The 13,052-nt window shown below is 39.7% G+C and overlaps 1 protein-coding gene across 1 annotated transcript in view; it reads left to right on the plus strand.

Annotated features, from left to right (window-relative positions):
* reck (reversion-inducing-cysteine-rich protein with kazal motifs) overlaps window positions 1-13,052 on the plus strand; it is a 74,024-nt gene that overhangs the window by 23,785 nt on the left and 37,187 nt on the right. Inside the window, exons 5-11 of the mRNA XM_038301708.1 lie at window positions 3,749-3,834; window positions 3,977-4,024; window positions 7,336-7,369; window positions 7,541-7,738; window positions 8,558-8,822; window positions 8,907-9,080; window positions 11,936-12,148. Coding sequence (XP_038157636.1) covers window positions 3,749-3,834; window positions 3,977-4,024; window positions 7,336-7,369; window positions 7,541-7,738; window positions 8,558-8,822; window positions 8,907-9,080; window positions 11,936-12,148 — 1,018 coding nt within the window. The remainder of the gene's footprint in view (window positions 1-3,748; window positions 3,835-3,976; window positions 4,025-7,335; window positions 7,370-7,540; window positions 7,739-8,557; window positions 8,823-8,906; window positions 9,081-11,935; window positions 12,149-13,052) is intronic.

The following is a 13,052-nucleotide window of genomic DNA, read 5'->3' on the forward strand; positions in this document are numbered from 1 at the left end:
TTAAAAAAAACATAAATGTATGTACTGTTCATGAAGGGCAGAGAAAATACAATTTTGATCGACTTTGATTATTTGTTTGAAATTCTGTGATTACTACACAGAAGTACTAAATAAAGATGTTAATGTTTAGTCCAGTTATGTGTGTTAAATATCTAGGTGTTTTTATGTGAATGTGGGTCTTTTAGATCAATTTTTGTGATTTTGATCATGTTTCACATTTTATTGTCAAATACTGGCGCTGGTCTTGGTCTTGACTTGGTCTCGGACCCTAAAAGTCTTGGTCTTGTCTTGGTCTCGGGTTAGGTGGTCTTGACCACAACACTGACTGGTTGTGCTTAATGTGGTTCCTAGTAAATCCATGCCATTTCTGAAAATAAATCAATTTCCTACCTCTTTTAGGGTTATTAAACGTGCTACGAAGTTGCTCCAAAGTTCAGGGAGCAAGAGAAAGGTGACAGTCGTTTATTTAAATAAGGGGGAGAGTTGTTTATTTCCCGACATTGTACAGTAATGCTTTTTCATTAAACGGGTGCCTTCTCCATTAGATTTAGATGACTGTGGTAGCCTGGCTGAATCAGAGGCTGGCAGCTCCCGTTCACTGCCTACTGTTTTCGCCGAGGCAGGCAGAAATAGAATATCCCAGGCGAAGGTAGACGAATGTCACTGCACATACCTAGTTCATTGTTTCACAGAATCGATAAGAGAATTGATAAGGAATCGAATCGTTTAACAGAATTGATAAGGGAATCGGAATCGTCAAGATCTTATCAATTCCCAACCCTAATTGGTTATTCCCCGCTGACCGTACTTTTCCTTTAAAGTTTTATAGTGAAATCCTTCTTTATAAAAATGAAATAAAAACATGACGTTCTTTTTTAAGAAATTGGTTGACTGATTTATTAACTTTCCTGTGGTTTTGTGTAGCTTCATCAGCGTCAGTATTTTAATAGAGTTTGACTTAAACAGCACTTTGACGTGTTTTTCTGTTTGCTTCAATCCAAGATTTAGATCAGGAATCACATAGTTAGCCATGCTTTTTCTGTTCTAATGCTTATTTAGAATGAGTAAAGAAAAGCGTCTCCACCGTAAATCCAATAAATCTAGATAACCTTTGTCTTTGTCTGCTTGCATTAGGATGAATGATAGCTGGCGTGTTTTGGCCTAACCCTAAGCAGACGGCAGAACCGTTGAGCAAAAAACAGAGCAGGCATCAAAGGGCTGAATTCTTCTGCTCTAACTTGGAAAACAAATCTGTCAGACTCCTAATGGCCTCCAGATTTGGATGCCTTTATCCTTTCCTCTTGTACCTGCTGAACAGTTGGCCTCCAGACAGCCTCAGGTATTTCCAGATTAAACTTTAAGGGTAAAGCTTTTCCTCATATCCTTCGCTCGTAGATATGATCAATATCGTCTGCTTTCCAGCAGCTTCTTTGGATTTTTTTCTGTTGGTGTAAACAGACTCCTCAATGTGCCATCTTCACTTACTGACTTTCCGTATCATTCTGCCTTATTTCTCACTAAGTGATACTTTGACTTTCACAAATGACTTTTAAAGTAAAATATATCTTGAGCAATTACAGGTCTACTATTTAGGAAAGCTCTGTGTTTACGCCTCAAAGCTTTCTCTCTCCAGTTCTTTTCCTGAGACTTCACTCAGAACAAACTTTCAATAACACTTTACAATGTATTTTATGACCATGATATGACATCAGATTTTGATAGAAACTGTAATCTTACTCAATTTTCTTTGAGTCACAGAAGGCAGCGCTTACAAACCAGACTCATCTCATTGAATTCAATTCAATTCAATTCAGTTTATTTATATAGCGCCAAATTCACAACACATGTCATCTCAAGGCACTTTACAGTTCAACCAGATCATACAGTCAAATTGATACAAAGTTTTCTATCTAAGGAAAACCAGTTGATTGCATTGACTCATTGACTCAAATACAATCCCCCACACTAAGCATGCTTGTAGCGACAGTGGAGAGGAAAAACTCCCTTTTAACAGGAAGAAACCTCCAGCAGAACCAGGCTCAGTGTGAGCGGCCATCTGCCGAGGCCGACTGGGGTTCAAGGAGACAGAAGCAGAGATACAAAAAGCAGCTGTAAAAGGCGGCCCCGTCCAGGAAACACACAGCCAGGCAGACGAGCTCCAAGGCAGCTCCCATGCCAGAGGACGAAGAGAGCACATCCACTCAGTCACGGTCAGAGAAACAGGACCACACTGGAAAACAGGCCGATCTCCAACATCTATTAACAAGGGTGTTGATAGAAGCAGCACAGCTGATGTTTTTTTCCAGGATGACGTCACAGCCAAACAGGAACAGACGAGGCAAAGCTACTCTGAGAAAAAGCAGAGAGAGCAGAACGTTAGAGATTGAACTAACAGATTCTGCAGAATAGGAGAACAGAGAGAGAATGAAGCAGAATGATGAAATGGGGGTCCCTATGTCCTCCAAAAGTCTAAGCCTATAGCAGCATAACTATAGAGATAGCTCAGGATTGAAGTGGCCCCAAATCCCATTGCAGAAGCATTTTATACAACTCCACTCTGCCACATCATCACATCATTACATCATGCATGTTTGTAAATGAGGGAGACATCAATGGCTACAGCCATATCAAAATATTACACTTTGTTCTTAGATCAAGCACGAGGCTCTCATTCCTTTCCCAAATCTTTTCCACGTGCAGAATAAAGATGATAATTATATATCCGGACAGAGGAACTGTCTTAATTAGATAAACTACTTGCTGGCAGGTGATATTAGGGTTTAGAGGAGAAGTCGGGTCAGCAAGGAATAACCAATGGATCATTATTTATACCTACAACTAATACATTTGCGGTGATTTAAAGAATTTTGTGTTAATCAGTAAAAAGTAAAAACAATAATTTTAGTTACGATCACTGAGTCTGGGAGCGGCCATTTTTGCCCAAATATAGTAACCCCTCCCTCCTGCCATATTCCGGCAGTGACATCATGGTGCGGTAAGCCTAGCGCCATTCTCCCCGCTTTACAAGCAAAATCAATGGGAACTAATAGACACATCTGCAATCAACAACAATTATTGAAGATTTCCAGAGGACTTCACCATTGAAATTCACCAGAGCTATAGTGAAACTGACAATGCCCACGTGCATGGCAGTTGGATGTTGGAATACATCGGGTAAAAGTGGAAAAAAAAAAAAGTTATTCCACCTTTCTGATTCCTGATCCTCCACGGACGGGTTGGTCGTTGGATTGCGAACTTGAAGAGGGAGGATTTGCCATCGAACTTCTGGCCAGAGAAAAAACCTGTAATATGTAGCCAACATTTGGAAGAAGAATGTTTTCAAGATGACTTGGATAATAGCGCGTTGTGACAAACACCAGATACAGCACTGGGACTTGATCAACAGCCAATACCGCACCGTGACGTCACAAACCAGTAGGTGGCAGTAGAGTTCTTTGACAAACATGGATGCCTCCAGTAAAGCAAATTCAAAGGGAAATTACTCTGAATTAAAAACACTGATCATTTATTAAACAGTATGTAATAATTTCATATTTAAAGTATTTTTAGAACTTTGTATTCTGAATATGACTGGGTTTTTTTTATTTAACTTACTAGCAAATCATCAGTATGACCATATCACCTTTTAACAAACACTTATCTGCCAATGGCTTTTCATGGTAGATAAACTTTGTTGGAGAATGGAAGGTAGACTGGGTTGATGCACTGCTGTTCGGTTTGTTTCCAGGGGTTTCGAAGAAGTCTGATGGCTGGGTTGGACTTGGTTGTTGTGAACTGGCAATAGCAAGCGAGTGTCGTAGGGAATGCAAGCAGGTAAGAACTTCAGGATAAGGACTCTTTGTCATGTTAGTAATTTCACTGTTGTTTTTATTTGAAATTTGTTTGTTTCTAAATGTACTTGATAACATAACATGAACAAAATATCTAAATATATTTGGTTGTTTTCTTCCACCAGGCATCGTCTAAAAATGACATAACAAAAGTATGCAAAAAGGTCACAGAGGTAAGACAAACATGCTGTTAAATCCCTCATTAATTTTGTCATTCCAAAAAAAGTTCAAAAACAATCCATTGGACTTTGTTTCCAAGTTTGAAGACGTTTAGCTTCCCATCCATGAAGCTTTCTCAATTAAAAATGTCTAAAATAGCATTGAGTTCAAAGCTTTATCCAGTAGCCCATCAAAGCCTTGTTTGGTCTAGAAAACATGCAAACTGAAATAGACGAAGGGGTCCACCCCTTTGGAATGGGGGTCTTTTGGCTTCTTTGTTAGCCTGCATTGCCCCATACCTGTCTATGTCTCTGAAAGGGTGCCATTAAAGGGAATTGTTGGCCTGGCTGAATAGGCAAGGTCTAATGTTCCCCTGTAAAGGGGTTGCAATGATAGCAGGAAGGAATCAGGTCAATTGCTGAATTGTAGGCTTTTGAAGGCTGGAATATGAGCCCACCCCCTCTGTTTAAGGTTGGTTTTTCTTTCTTAACATAGATGGCTTCCTTCACACTTGTTTCAAACAACCTATTAACTTTTTCCAAAATGTGAACATTCTGGTCCTAAAAGAATGCCCTTTGTCCATAAAGTTATTTAGTTTTAAATCAGGCTAACTTTGCTGGGACTGACTCAAATCAATAATTTTTAAGACCGAGAAAGTTATTTTCCAATATATAATCTGGTTAGTACAGAAGCAAATATCAAATGTAATTTTTGTTAACAAAGCAACCAGGTTCCTTGTTACTTATTACTCCTTGTTTAAATTCAATTACTCAGTTACTATGATTAACCACTTACTTTGTGGAATTCATTTAACAAAATGCAACCCGGCCTAATCTAAAGATTTTTGTAGACGGGTAAACCCTTTAAAAATAAACACATTATACACTGATTTCAAGAATTTGAAAAGAGATGTAAAAAAAAAAAAAAAACATTGATATATTGAGTTTGGAGATGGTCACAAAACCGTTGCAGCAGCTTTTTGTGGGACCAAATGAGAGCCTGCCTAGCTCCAAGTAGGTCAGGCGGGCGGGGGAAGTTTACTACAGCGTGCACATGAGGAGCGCCTCTGCAAGTGGAAGTGAAGACTTTGCCAGATGCTGAACAGCTCTAACAACAACTTTTATCGCTATGTAATTGTAAATGCTTGTACAACAAAAAGTAGCATATGTGGTGCTACATTAGCAGCCATTCATGGCAGTCCACTCCCCTGCGACTGCCAGCCACTGGCCTTCTCCTGGGCATGCATTTTTTTACTCTGACTCCACCCTTTCCCTGACCAGGAGATGACGCTTCTCTTTAGATCTCAATGTCCACAAATCATGACAGAATATTTTAGTACAAAGATTGATGCTCAAAAAGGAATTGTAGACGACCAGCCAAGGGCTCATTAAGGAAAGTGGGGAAATTTTGAATGGCTACTACTGTAGTCTTCTTCTTCTTCAGCTTTTTTTATCACGAACTTCCCTCTTTAATCCATTTGGCTGTGAACAGAAAAGTGGTTTTCTTTGTTTCAGGATGGAATTAATTAAAAAAATTTTCTGCATTTTGTGCTTTTCAAACATTGTATTAACATAACTACACTGAGCAGCCCAACAGTTTCCAGTTTGCTGGACACCAGTTAGCACCAATGGTGTCAAAAGTACACACATTTTTCACTTAAGTAGAAGTTTAGTTTAAAAACAAACTAAAAGTTTTAGTATCAATTAACCTCTTATTAACCTCTCATGTAAAAGTGAAAAAGTATGTGCTCCCAAAACTACTTGAAGTATAAAAGTATAAAGTAACCTTTAAAAAAACAGCCAGATGCCGCTATATGAATTAAAATCTCAATTTTTTGACTATTTCTAAAAATTCTCTGAGATAGGGCCAAGGATGAGGGAGGTCTTGTTGGTCTCCGTCTCCCGATACGATCTTGCCTGTGTCGACCTTTCAGACATTTCAACATCTTTTTCTGAATCCAACGTTGTAGCATGGCATAGACAATTCACGTTAGCAGTTTGAAGAACACCTGCTTGCTTCTGATTATTTCTTTTGGTGTCAGCACAAATTTGTATGAGTAGCCACCCAATGAGTGTCCAATTACACTAGTTTTTACTAGATGTGGATGGCGCCAATGATCTGCATTGATGTGAAATAAATATTTATAAACATTAAACTGAAGCCAAAAGTAACGAGTAGCTTTTGTTTTTAAAATGTAAGGAATAGAAAGTACAGATATTGTGTGAAAATGCAATGAGTAGAGGTCAGAAGTAGGAAGAGAAATAAGTAATGGAGTAAAGTATAGATACCTAAAAAGTGTACTTAAGTACAGTAATAAAGTATTTGTACTTTGTTACTTGACACCTCTGGTTACCACCAGTCCAGTTGAAGTCGTTTTGATTCCTGACAATTTCTCGATACATACACAGATGAATGTTATACAGTAGCAGCCATTCAAAGGCTACGTTCACACTGCAGCCTGAACTGACCCAGATCCGATTTTTTTTTGGGCCCACATGTGACCTGGATCTGATCTTTTCATGGCAGTCTGAACAACACAGATCAGTTTTTTCCAATCCGACCAAGGCCACTTGGCTGTGTGATCCTGAATCCGATATGAATCTGATCTTTTCAAATGCGACCTGTGTCTGAACGGCCAGGTTGGATTCATCCGACCTGAACGTCATTAATACCCGACAAAGATCCCTATTCTGCATCTTGTTACACAGAAGCGGCAAGAAAAACATCAATCATGGCAGATGATGATGCAGAGATTAGTATTTATGTTTAACCATACTGAAAAGATTGAGTTTTTATGGTTGGAAAAGACCGCTAGATGCGCTCCGGCACTACCATCCATGTTTACTTCCGGAAAAAAAGAGCACGCTGGCCTGTGACGTCATTGCGTCCTCTACCGCGCATGCGGCACTTGCGTTGTATGACTGCAGTTCACACAGGAGATCACATACAAGTCGCATATATTTGGGAATATGAACGACAACGCGAAAAAATCGTATTTCACAAAAAAATCAGAATTGGGCATCAAGGCCTGCAGTGTGAACGCAGCCTAAATGGCCTTTCCCAGTCAAAAGCCAATCGAATGGCAGCCCACTACCAGCCACTAGAGTGACCCCTCTTCTACTGGGCGTGCATATTTTTTTTCTCTGACTGTACCCTTTCACCCTTTTGAATCATGACAGAAAGAACATTTTAGTACAAATATTAAAGTGTAAAAAAGGAATTGTGGGGACCAGCCATCAAGGAAAGTGGGGAAATTTTGAATGGCTGCTGCTGTATGGACATTGGTGGCAATTATCCATGATGCCTTCCTTTTTTCTCTTTCTAGAACTCTCTCTACAGCTGCATCATCAAAAATGAAAGTAAGTTTTCAGTCTCACACAGACAATCATACATAATAATTCCATTTTGTCTCACATCTAAACCTGGCTTCTAATTTCACCACACAGTTGTGTATGGTCTCTGAATAAACACTGAAATTGTAAATACCTTACAGAATGCTTTCAGCAACGCCTTTGTGTTTGTTCCTCTAGTGGGCTCATCATGCTGCAGCTTTGTGGGCCGTCACACCAACTGCAGGGACTTCTGTGATGCCATATTCAGAACAGACTCGACCCCAACAGAGTCCCAGATCAAGACCGTCAAAGAGTTCTGCAGCAGCCACAGCCCTAAGCTGGTTGAATGTGTCAACAATTTCACAGAGTCCTACCCCGCTCGGAGCCCAATAGACAGTACGTTCACATTCGTTCAACAACTTAAAACATGTGGGAAAGCTTTAAGGTAGCATGATGACAGGAGGTACTTTGGTTTGCTTATTAATAGCAATGGATCTCTCATTTTATTCTATATTATTCTGAAGGCATTACTTTGATCTCTGAGTTTATTCATATTGCTTTTTATGTATCACTATAAGAAGATAATGTAAAGTCATAACCTGGAATTTTATTTATACAGTCCTCCTTCTTCTTTAAACAGACATTTTGTAAGTTTTTACCCAAAAATATCTTTAAAATAGCCTTTTTATTCGACACTTAATGACTAAAACATGGTTAAATGAGCAGACTGACACCTCAGTAGTTATTCAGCGATGCATGTATAAGCCTGCAGTTTCTGTGCTATTCTGCGGCTGTGACATCAAGCCTTAAATGGGTCCAACCTGGCAAACATTCAAAGCTTTATATTCAACATGGATTGTGTGGATGTGCAGAAGCAACCGGCATCCAGCTCAACTCAGACGCCAATAGCAACTCCAGGTAACGTGAGGTATGAGAACAAGCAGAAGAGTGCTGCAGTTCTGAATTTTGGCCACTGGTGGCAGTATAATTAAAAAACTGCATAATGACTCTTTAAATTGAAGGTTATTCATGTTTAAGAGAAAAAAACAAAGAGAGAGAGAAAGCTCATCCAGCCTAGCCTGGCCAGCCAGAATGAATTACGCGGAGCATATAGCCTCTTTCCCACTAAAAATAAGCATGATTTTCAAACAGGTGTCGACACGCCAATAATCAGCATTTCGCTCCCTGCTCAGGCTATGTGATTCTCTCCTCCAGGTTTGTACTGCTGTGACCGGGCTGAAGCCCCTAATTGTCAGGCGGCCTGTAAGCATCTCCTTCGCACAATGAATACAGACCAGGAGATCATGGAGGGTCTGATAAAGGAATGTGGGACCCAGCCCCTCCCTCAGGACCCAATGTGGCAATGTTTTCTGATCAGAGCCCACCCTCCGTCTCCACCTGTGGACGAGACACCGCATCCAGCCAAGATGGACCGTGCCAAGCTGCACTGCTGTTCTAAGGCAAACACATCAGTCTGCAGGTGAAGTACCACGTTCACCTCGTCCTAGAATATAGTGAACGCTTGATTACGGACGATGGCTCTTATCGTACTTTGCTGCATCAGGGAGAAGTGTCGGGAGATCAGCACCCACTGGGGCAGTCAGACTTGGCAGGATTTTGATCAGTTGTGTGAGTACAACCCAATGGAGATAGAGCTCATCAACTGTCTGGCTGACGTCCGAGAGCCTTGCCAGCTTGGCTGCAAAGACCTCACTTACTGCACCAACTTCAACAACAGGTCAGACTTCCTTCTAAAGCTCAAATGACTTTAAACACCCAAGAGTTGTCTGTAGAGGTTATTTTGACAGCACATTATTGCACAATTCATAATGTTTTGACTGAAATATCTGGTGTGACGCTGCTAACTCCATGCAAACTCTTTGCATGTTCTCTCTGAGCATGCGTGGGTTCTCTCCGGGTACTCCGTCTTCCTCCCACAGTCCAAAAACATGACTGTTAGGTTTTTTGGCTTCTCTAAATCCTCTTTAGGTGTGAGTGTTTGTGTGAATGGTTGTTTGTCCTGTTTGTCTCTGTGTTGCCCTGTGATGGACTGAAGACCTGTCCAGGGTGGACCCCACCTCTCACCCATAGACAGCTGCAGATAGGCACCAGCACCCCTCAGGACCCCACTTGGGATAAGTGTGTCAGATAATGAATGGATGGATGGATGGATCCAGAGCGACCCGCTGTATCAATAAGCTCTGGCATAACTTTATAAATCAAGCATCTCCAAAACAAAGGCACATAAATACAGTATGAAATAATGACAATACATCTAATCTTATATTTAATTTATTGATATTATGCGCTGCAAAAACAATCTGGAAATAAATTTTAAAAATCTTAAATTTAGTGTATTTACCCTTAATTTGAAGAGGTAATAAGATTATTTTTCAATGGAATGCACTTGATATGAGAAAATACAATTGGCTTTTCTTATTTTAAATGTAAATTCTTTTATTTCATAGGAAAAATAAGCTTATTTTGAGAAATACATTTACATTTACATTTCCTTTTCCATTTTAATGTGAAACAGGGGAATCTTATGAAAAGATCACGTTATGTGCAGAAGTAGCCATACCATGGACTGCAGCACTTTCATTTGACCATATTCCTATTTATTAGGAAAACAATTGGAACATTTTGACCACTTTTGACACATATGTGCCAAAATCAGCCACCCTGTCCACTAAAACCTTTTTTGGAACAATATGCTTCAACCAGTTCAGTCCAAATTTGCTGCAGTTGTGGATCTATACAGTCTGAGGGCTGATCCAAAGTTTCAAAGGGGCTTCTATTGTGATTTAAAGTGTTCAGCTTAAAAAAAAATGCAAGGCTGGAATTTTGGTTTAATCACTGTTTGATCACCTATAAAAGAGAAAATGTAACAATTGCAATAGTGACTTAAATTTCCACTTTATACATTTGGAGTTGGTATTGATTTAATCAGATATGTGATTTCATGGGGAAATTATTCCTAAAACCCTCTGGTGGGTTAATGAAAGAAAAACTCAAAATAGATTCAATTCCGTGCAGTTTATTTCTATAGCGCCAATTCACAACACGTCATCTGAAGGCACTTTACAGTTCAACCAGATCATCCAGTCAGATTGATTCAAAGTTTTTAATCTAAGGAAAACCAATTGATTGCATCGACTCATTGACTCTTCATTAATCCCTCACACTCAGAGATGGGAAGTAACGAAGTACAAATACTTCGTTACTGTACTCAAGTAGATTTTTCTGATATTTTTACTTCACTTTACTACTTATTTTTATGGCGACTTTTTACTTCTACTCCTTACATTTTTACACAAATATCTGTACTTTCTACTCCTTACATTTTAAAAAATTGGCTCGTTACTTTAGTTTTGAATCATTTCAATGGAGTTACCGTTATTATTTTTCACATCATCAATACCATATTCAATCTAATTGGATGGGAATCTACGTTGCATTTGACTACAGGATGAATCGACAGATTCGGCGGTATTCATTCGCGGCAAATCATTGCAGCTTGGTGGCGGTGGCGTTAGCATAGTAGCATGGACGACGAGATGATTGAAAATGAACACAACGGAGATCTAGTCCTATTGGCAGACACCCATTTAAAATGTAGGCAACGGCATGAAAAAAGTGGTTTCTACTTTTACTTTTATACTTTAAGTAAATTTACAAGCCTGTACTTTGTTACTTTTACTTGAGTAAAAAAGTTTAATCAGTACTTCCACTTTTACCAGAGTATTTTTTAACACAAGTATCTGTACTTTTACTCAAGTACGGAAAGTGAGTACTTTTGCCATCTCTGCTCACACTAAACATGCTTGTAGCGACAGTGGAGAGGAAAAACTCCCTTTTAACAGGATGAAACCTCCAGCAGAACCAGGCTCAGTGTGAGCGGCCATCTGCTGAGGCTGACTGGGGTTCAAGGAGACAGAAGCAGACATAGAAAAAGAAGCAGAGATACAAAAGGTAATTGTATAAGGCGCAAACACACAGCCAGGTAGATGAGGTGGTTACATGGTTACAAAAATAACTAAATGATCAGTATCTTCTGATAAACATATCTATACATTTCATTTTACCTTAATAATATAGTCATATCGTATTGTGACCCAAGAATCCTGACGCGTTTCATATCGCAACATCCATCATAATGCTGACCCTTAGTTGGCAATGGCAGAGGTCAAACATTGGCTGTGAGTCATCACCAGGTTTGTACATACCATTGCTGGTATTTGTCCTTTATACTAAGAACCAGGTGCCATTAATATTAATTATTGGAGGAGAGAATAGCCTCTTAAAGAACATAAAGGCTCTGTGAGTGCCAGAAATCCTGTTTTTGGGTGACCAAATGCTTGCACTTTAATTTATCTTTCATAGATGAAGTGGACATATGATGAAAATTAAAGACCTCTCAACTTTCCAAGTAGGAGAACTTGCTGTCAGTGGATGACTAAATAGTCTCACATTTTAGATGTAAAGTTTCAGGTATAAGTTGTCGTGTCTTCTGTTTTTTTATTACTTATAAAATAAATTTGAACCTACCTTTCTTCTCACTCTTAAGGGACTATATTTTGTGTGTATTTATAGGCCCACGGAGCTGTTCCGCAGCTGTAATATGCAGTCAGACCAAGGTGCCATGAACGACATCAAGCTTTGGTCCAATGGGACGATTAAAATGCCGTTTATGAACATCCCTGTCCTGGACATCAGGAAGTGTCTCCCGGACATGTGGAAGGCCGTGGCCTGCTCGCTGCAGATCAAGCCATGCCACAGCAAATCTAGAGGGAGCATCATATGCAAGTAGGTCTGCTATTTAGTAAAACTTCAGAAAACAGATTCATTTCTTTCTTCTTTTTTTTTTGCAGATTTTTCTTTTCTTTTAATTTTTCCCATGTCCTCTTGATGTTTCCTAATGATTCGTTTCTCCTAGAGACAAATGGGCTTTCACACTATATGTGAAAATGCCCTGCCTTATAGGTTTTTTGTTTCCATTTTGCAAACTTTTTGGCGTTTCGTTGCTACTAAAAACTTCTGGACAGTACTAAAGTGTCAAAAATGACCTTAAATCAACTGAACAGTAAACATTGATATACACTCACCGGCCACTTTATTAGGTACACCGGTCCAACTGCTCGTTAACACTTAATTCCTAAGCAGCCAATCACATGGCGGCAACTCAGTGCATTTAGGGATGTAGACATGGTCAAGACCATCTCCTGCAGTTCAAAGCGAGCATCAGTATGGGGAAGAAAGGTGATTTGAGTGACTTTGAATGTGGAATGATTGTTGGTGCCAGAAGGGCTGGTCTGAGTATTTCAGAAACTGCTGATCTACTGGGATTTTCACACACAACCATCTCCAGGGTTTACAGAGAATGGTCCGAAAAAGAAAAAACATCCAGTGAGCGGCAGTTCTGTGGGCGGAAATGCCTTGTTGATGCCAGAGGTCAGAGGAGAATGGCCAGACTGGTTCGAGCTGATAGAAGGGCAACAGTGACTCAAATAACCACCCGTTACAACCAAGGTGGGCAGAAGAGCATCTCTGAACGCACAGTACGTCGAACTTTGAGGCAGATGGGCTACAGCAGCAGAAGACCACACCGGGTGCCACTCCTTTCAGCTAAGACCTTTCAAAAAACAACCTCATAAATATAGAACCTGAAATTTTTATATCTGGAGAAAGATTACAGGTCGTCACTGAATAT

This window comes from Cyprinodon tularosa, unplaced genomic scaffold (genome assembly GCF_016077235.1).
Source record: "Cyprinodon tularosa strain WSP-4 unplaced genomic scaffold, ASM1607723v1 ctg472, whole genome shotgun sequence".
Taxonomy (NCBI): domain Eukaryota; kingdom Metazoa; phylum Chordata; class Actinopteri; order Cyprinodontiformes; family Cyprinodontidae; genus Cyprinodon; species Cyprinodon tularosa.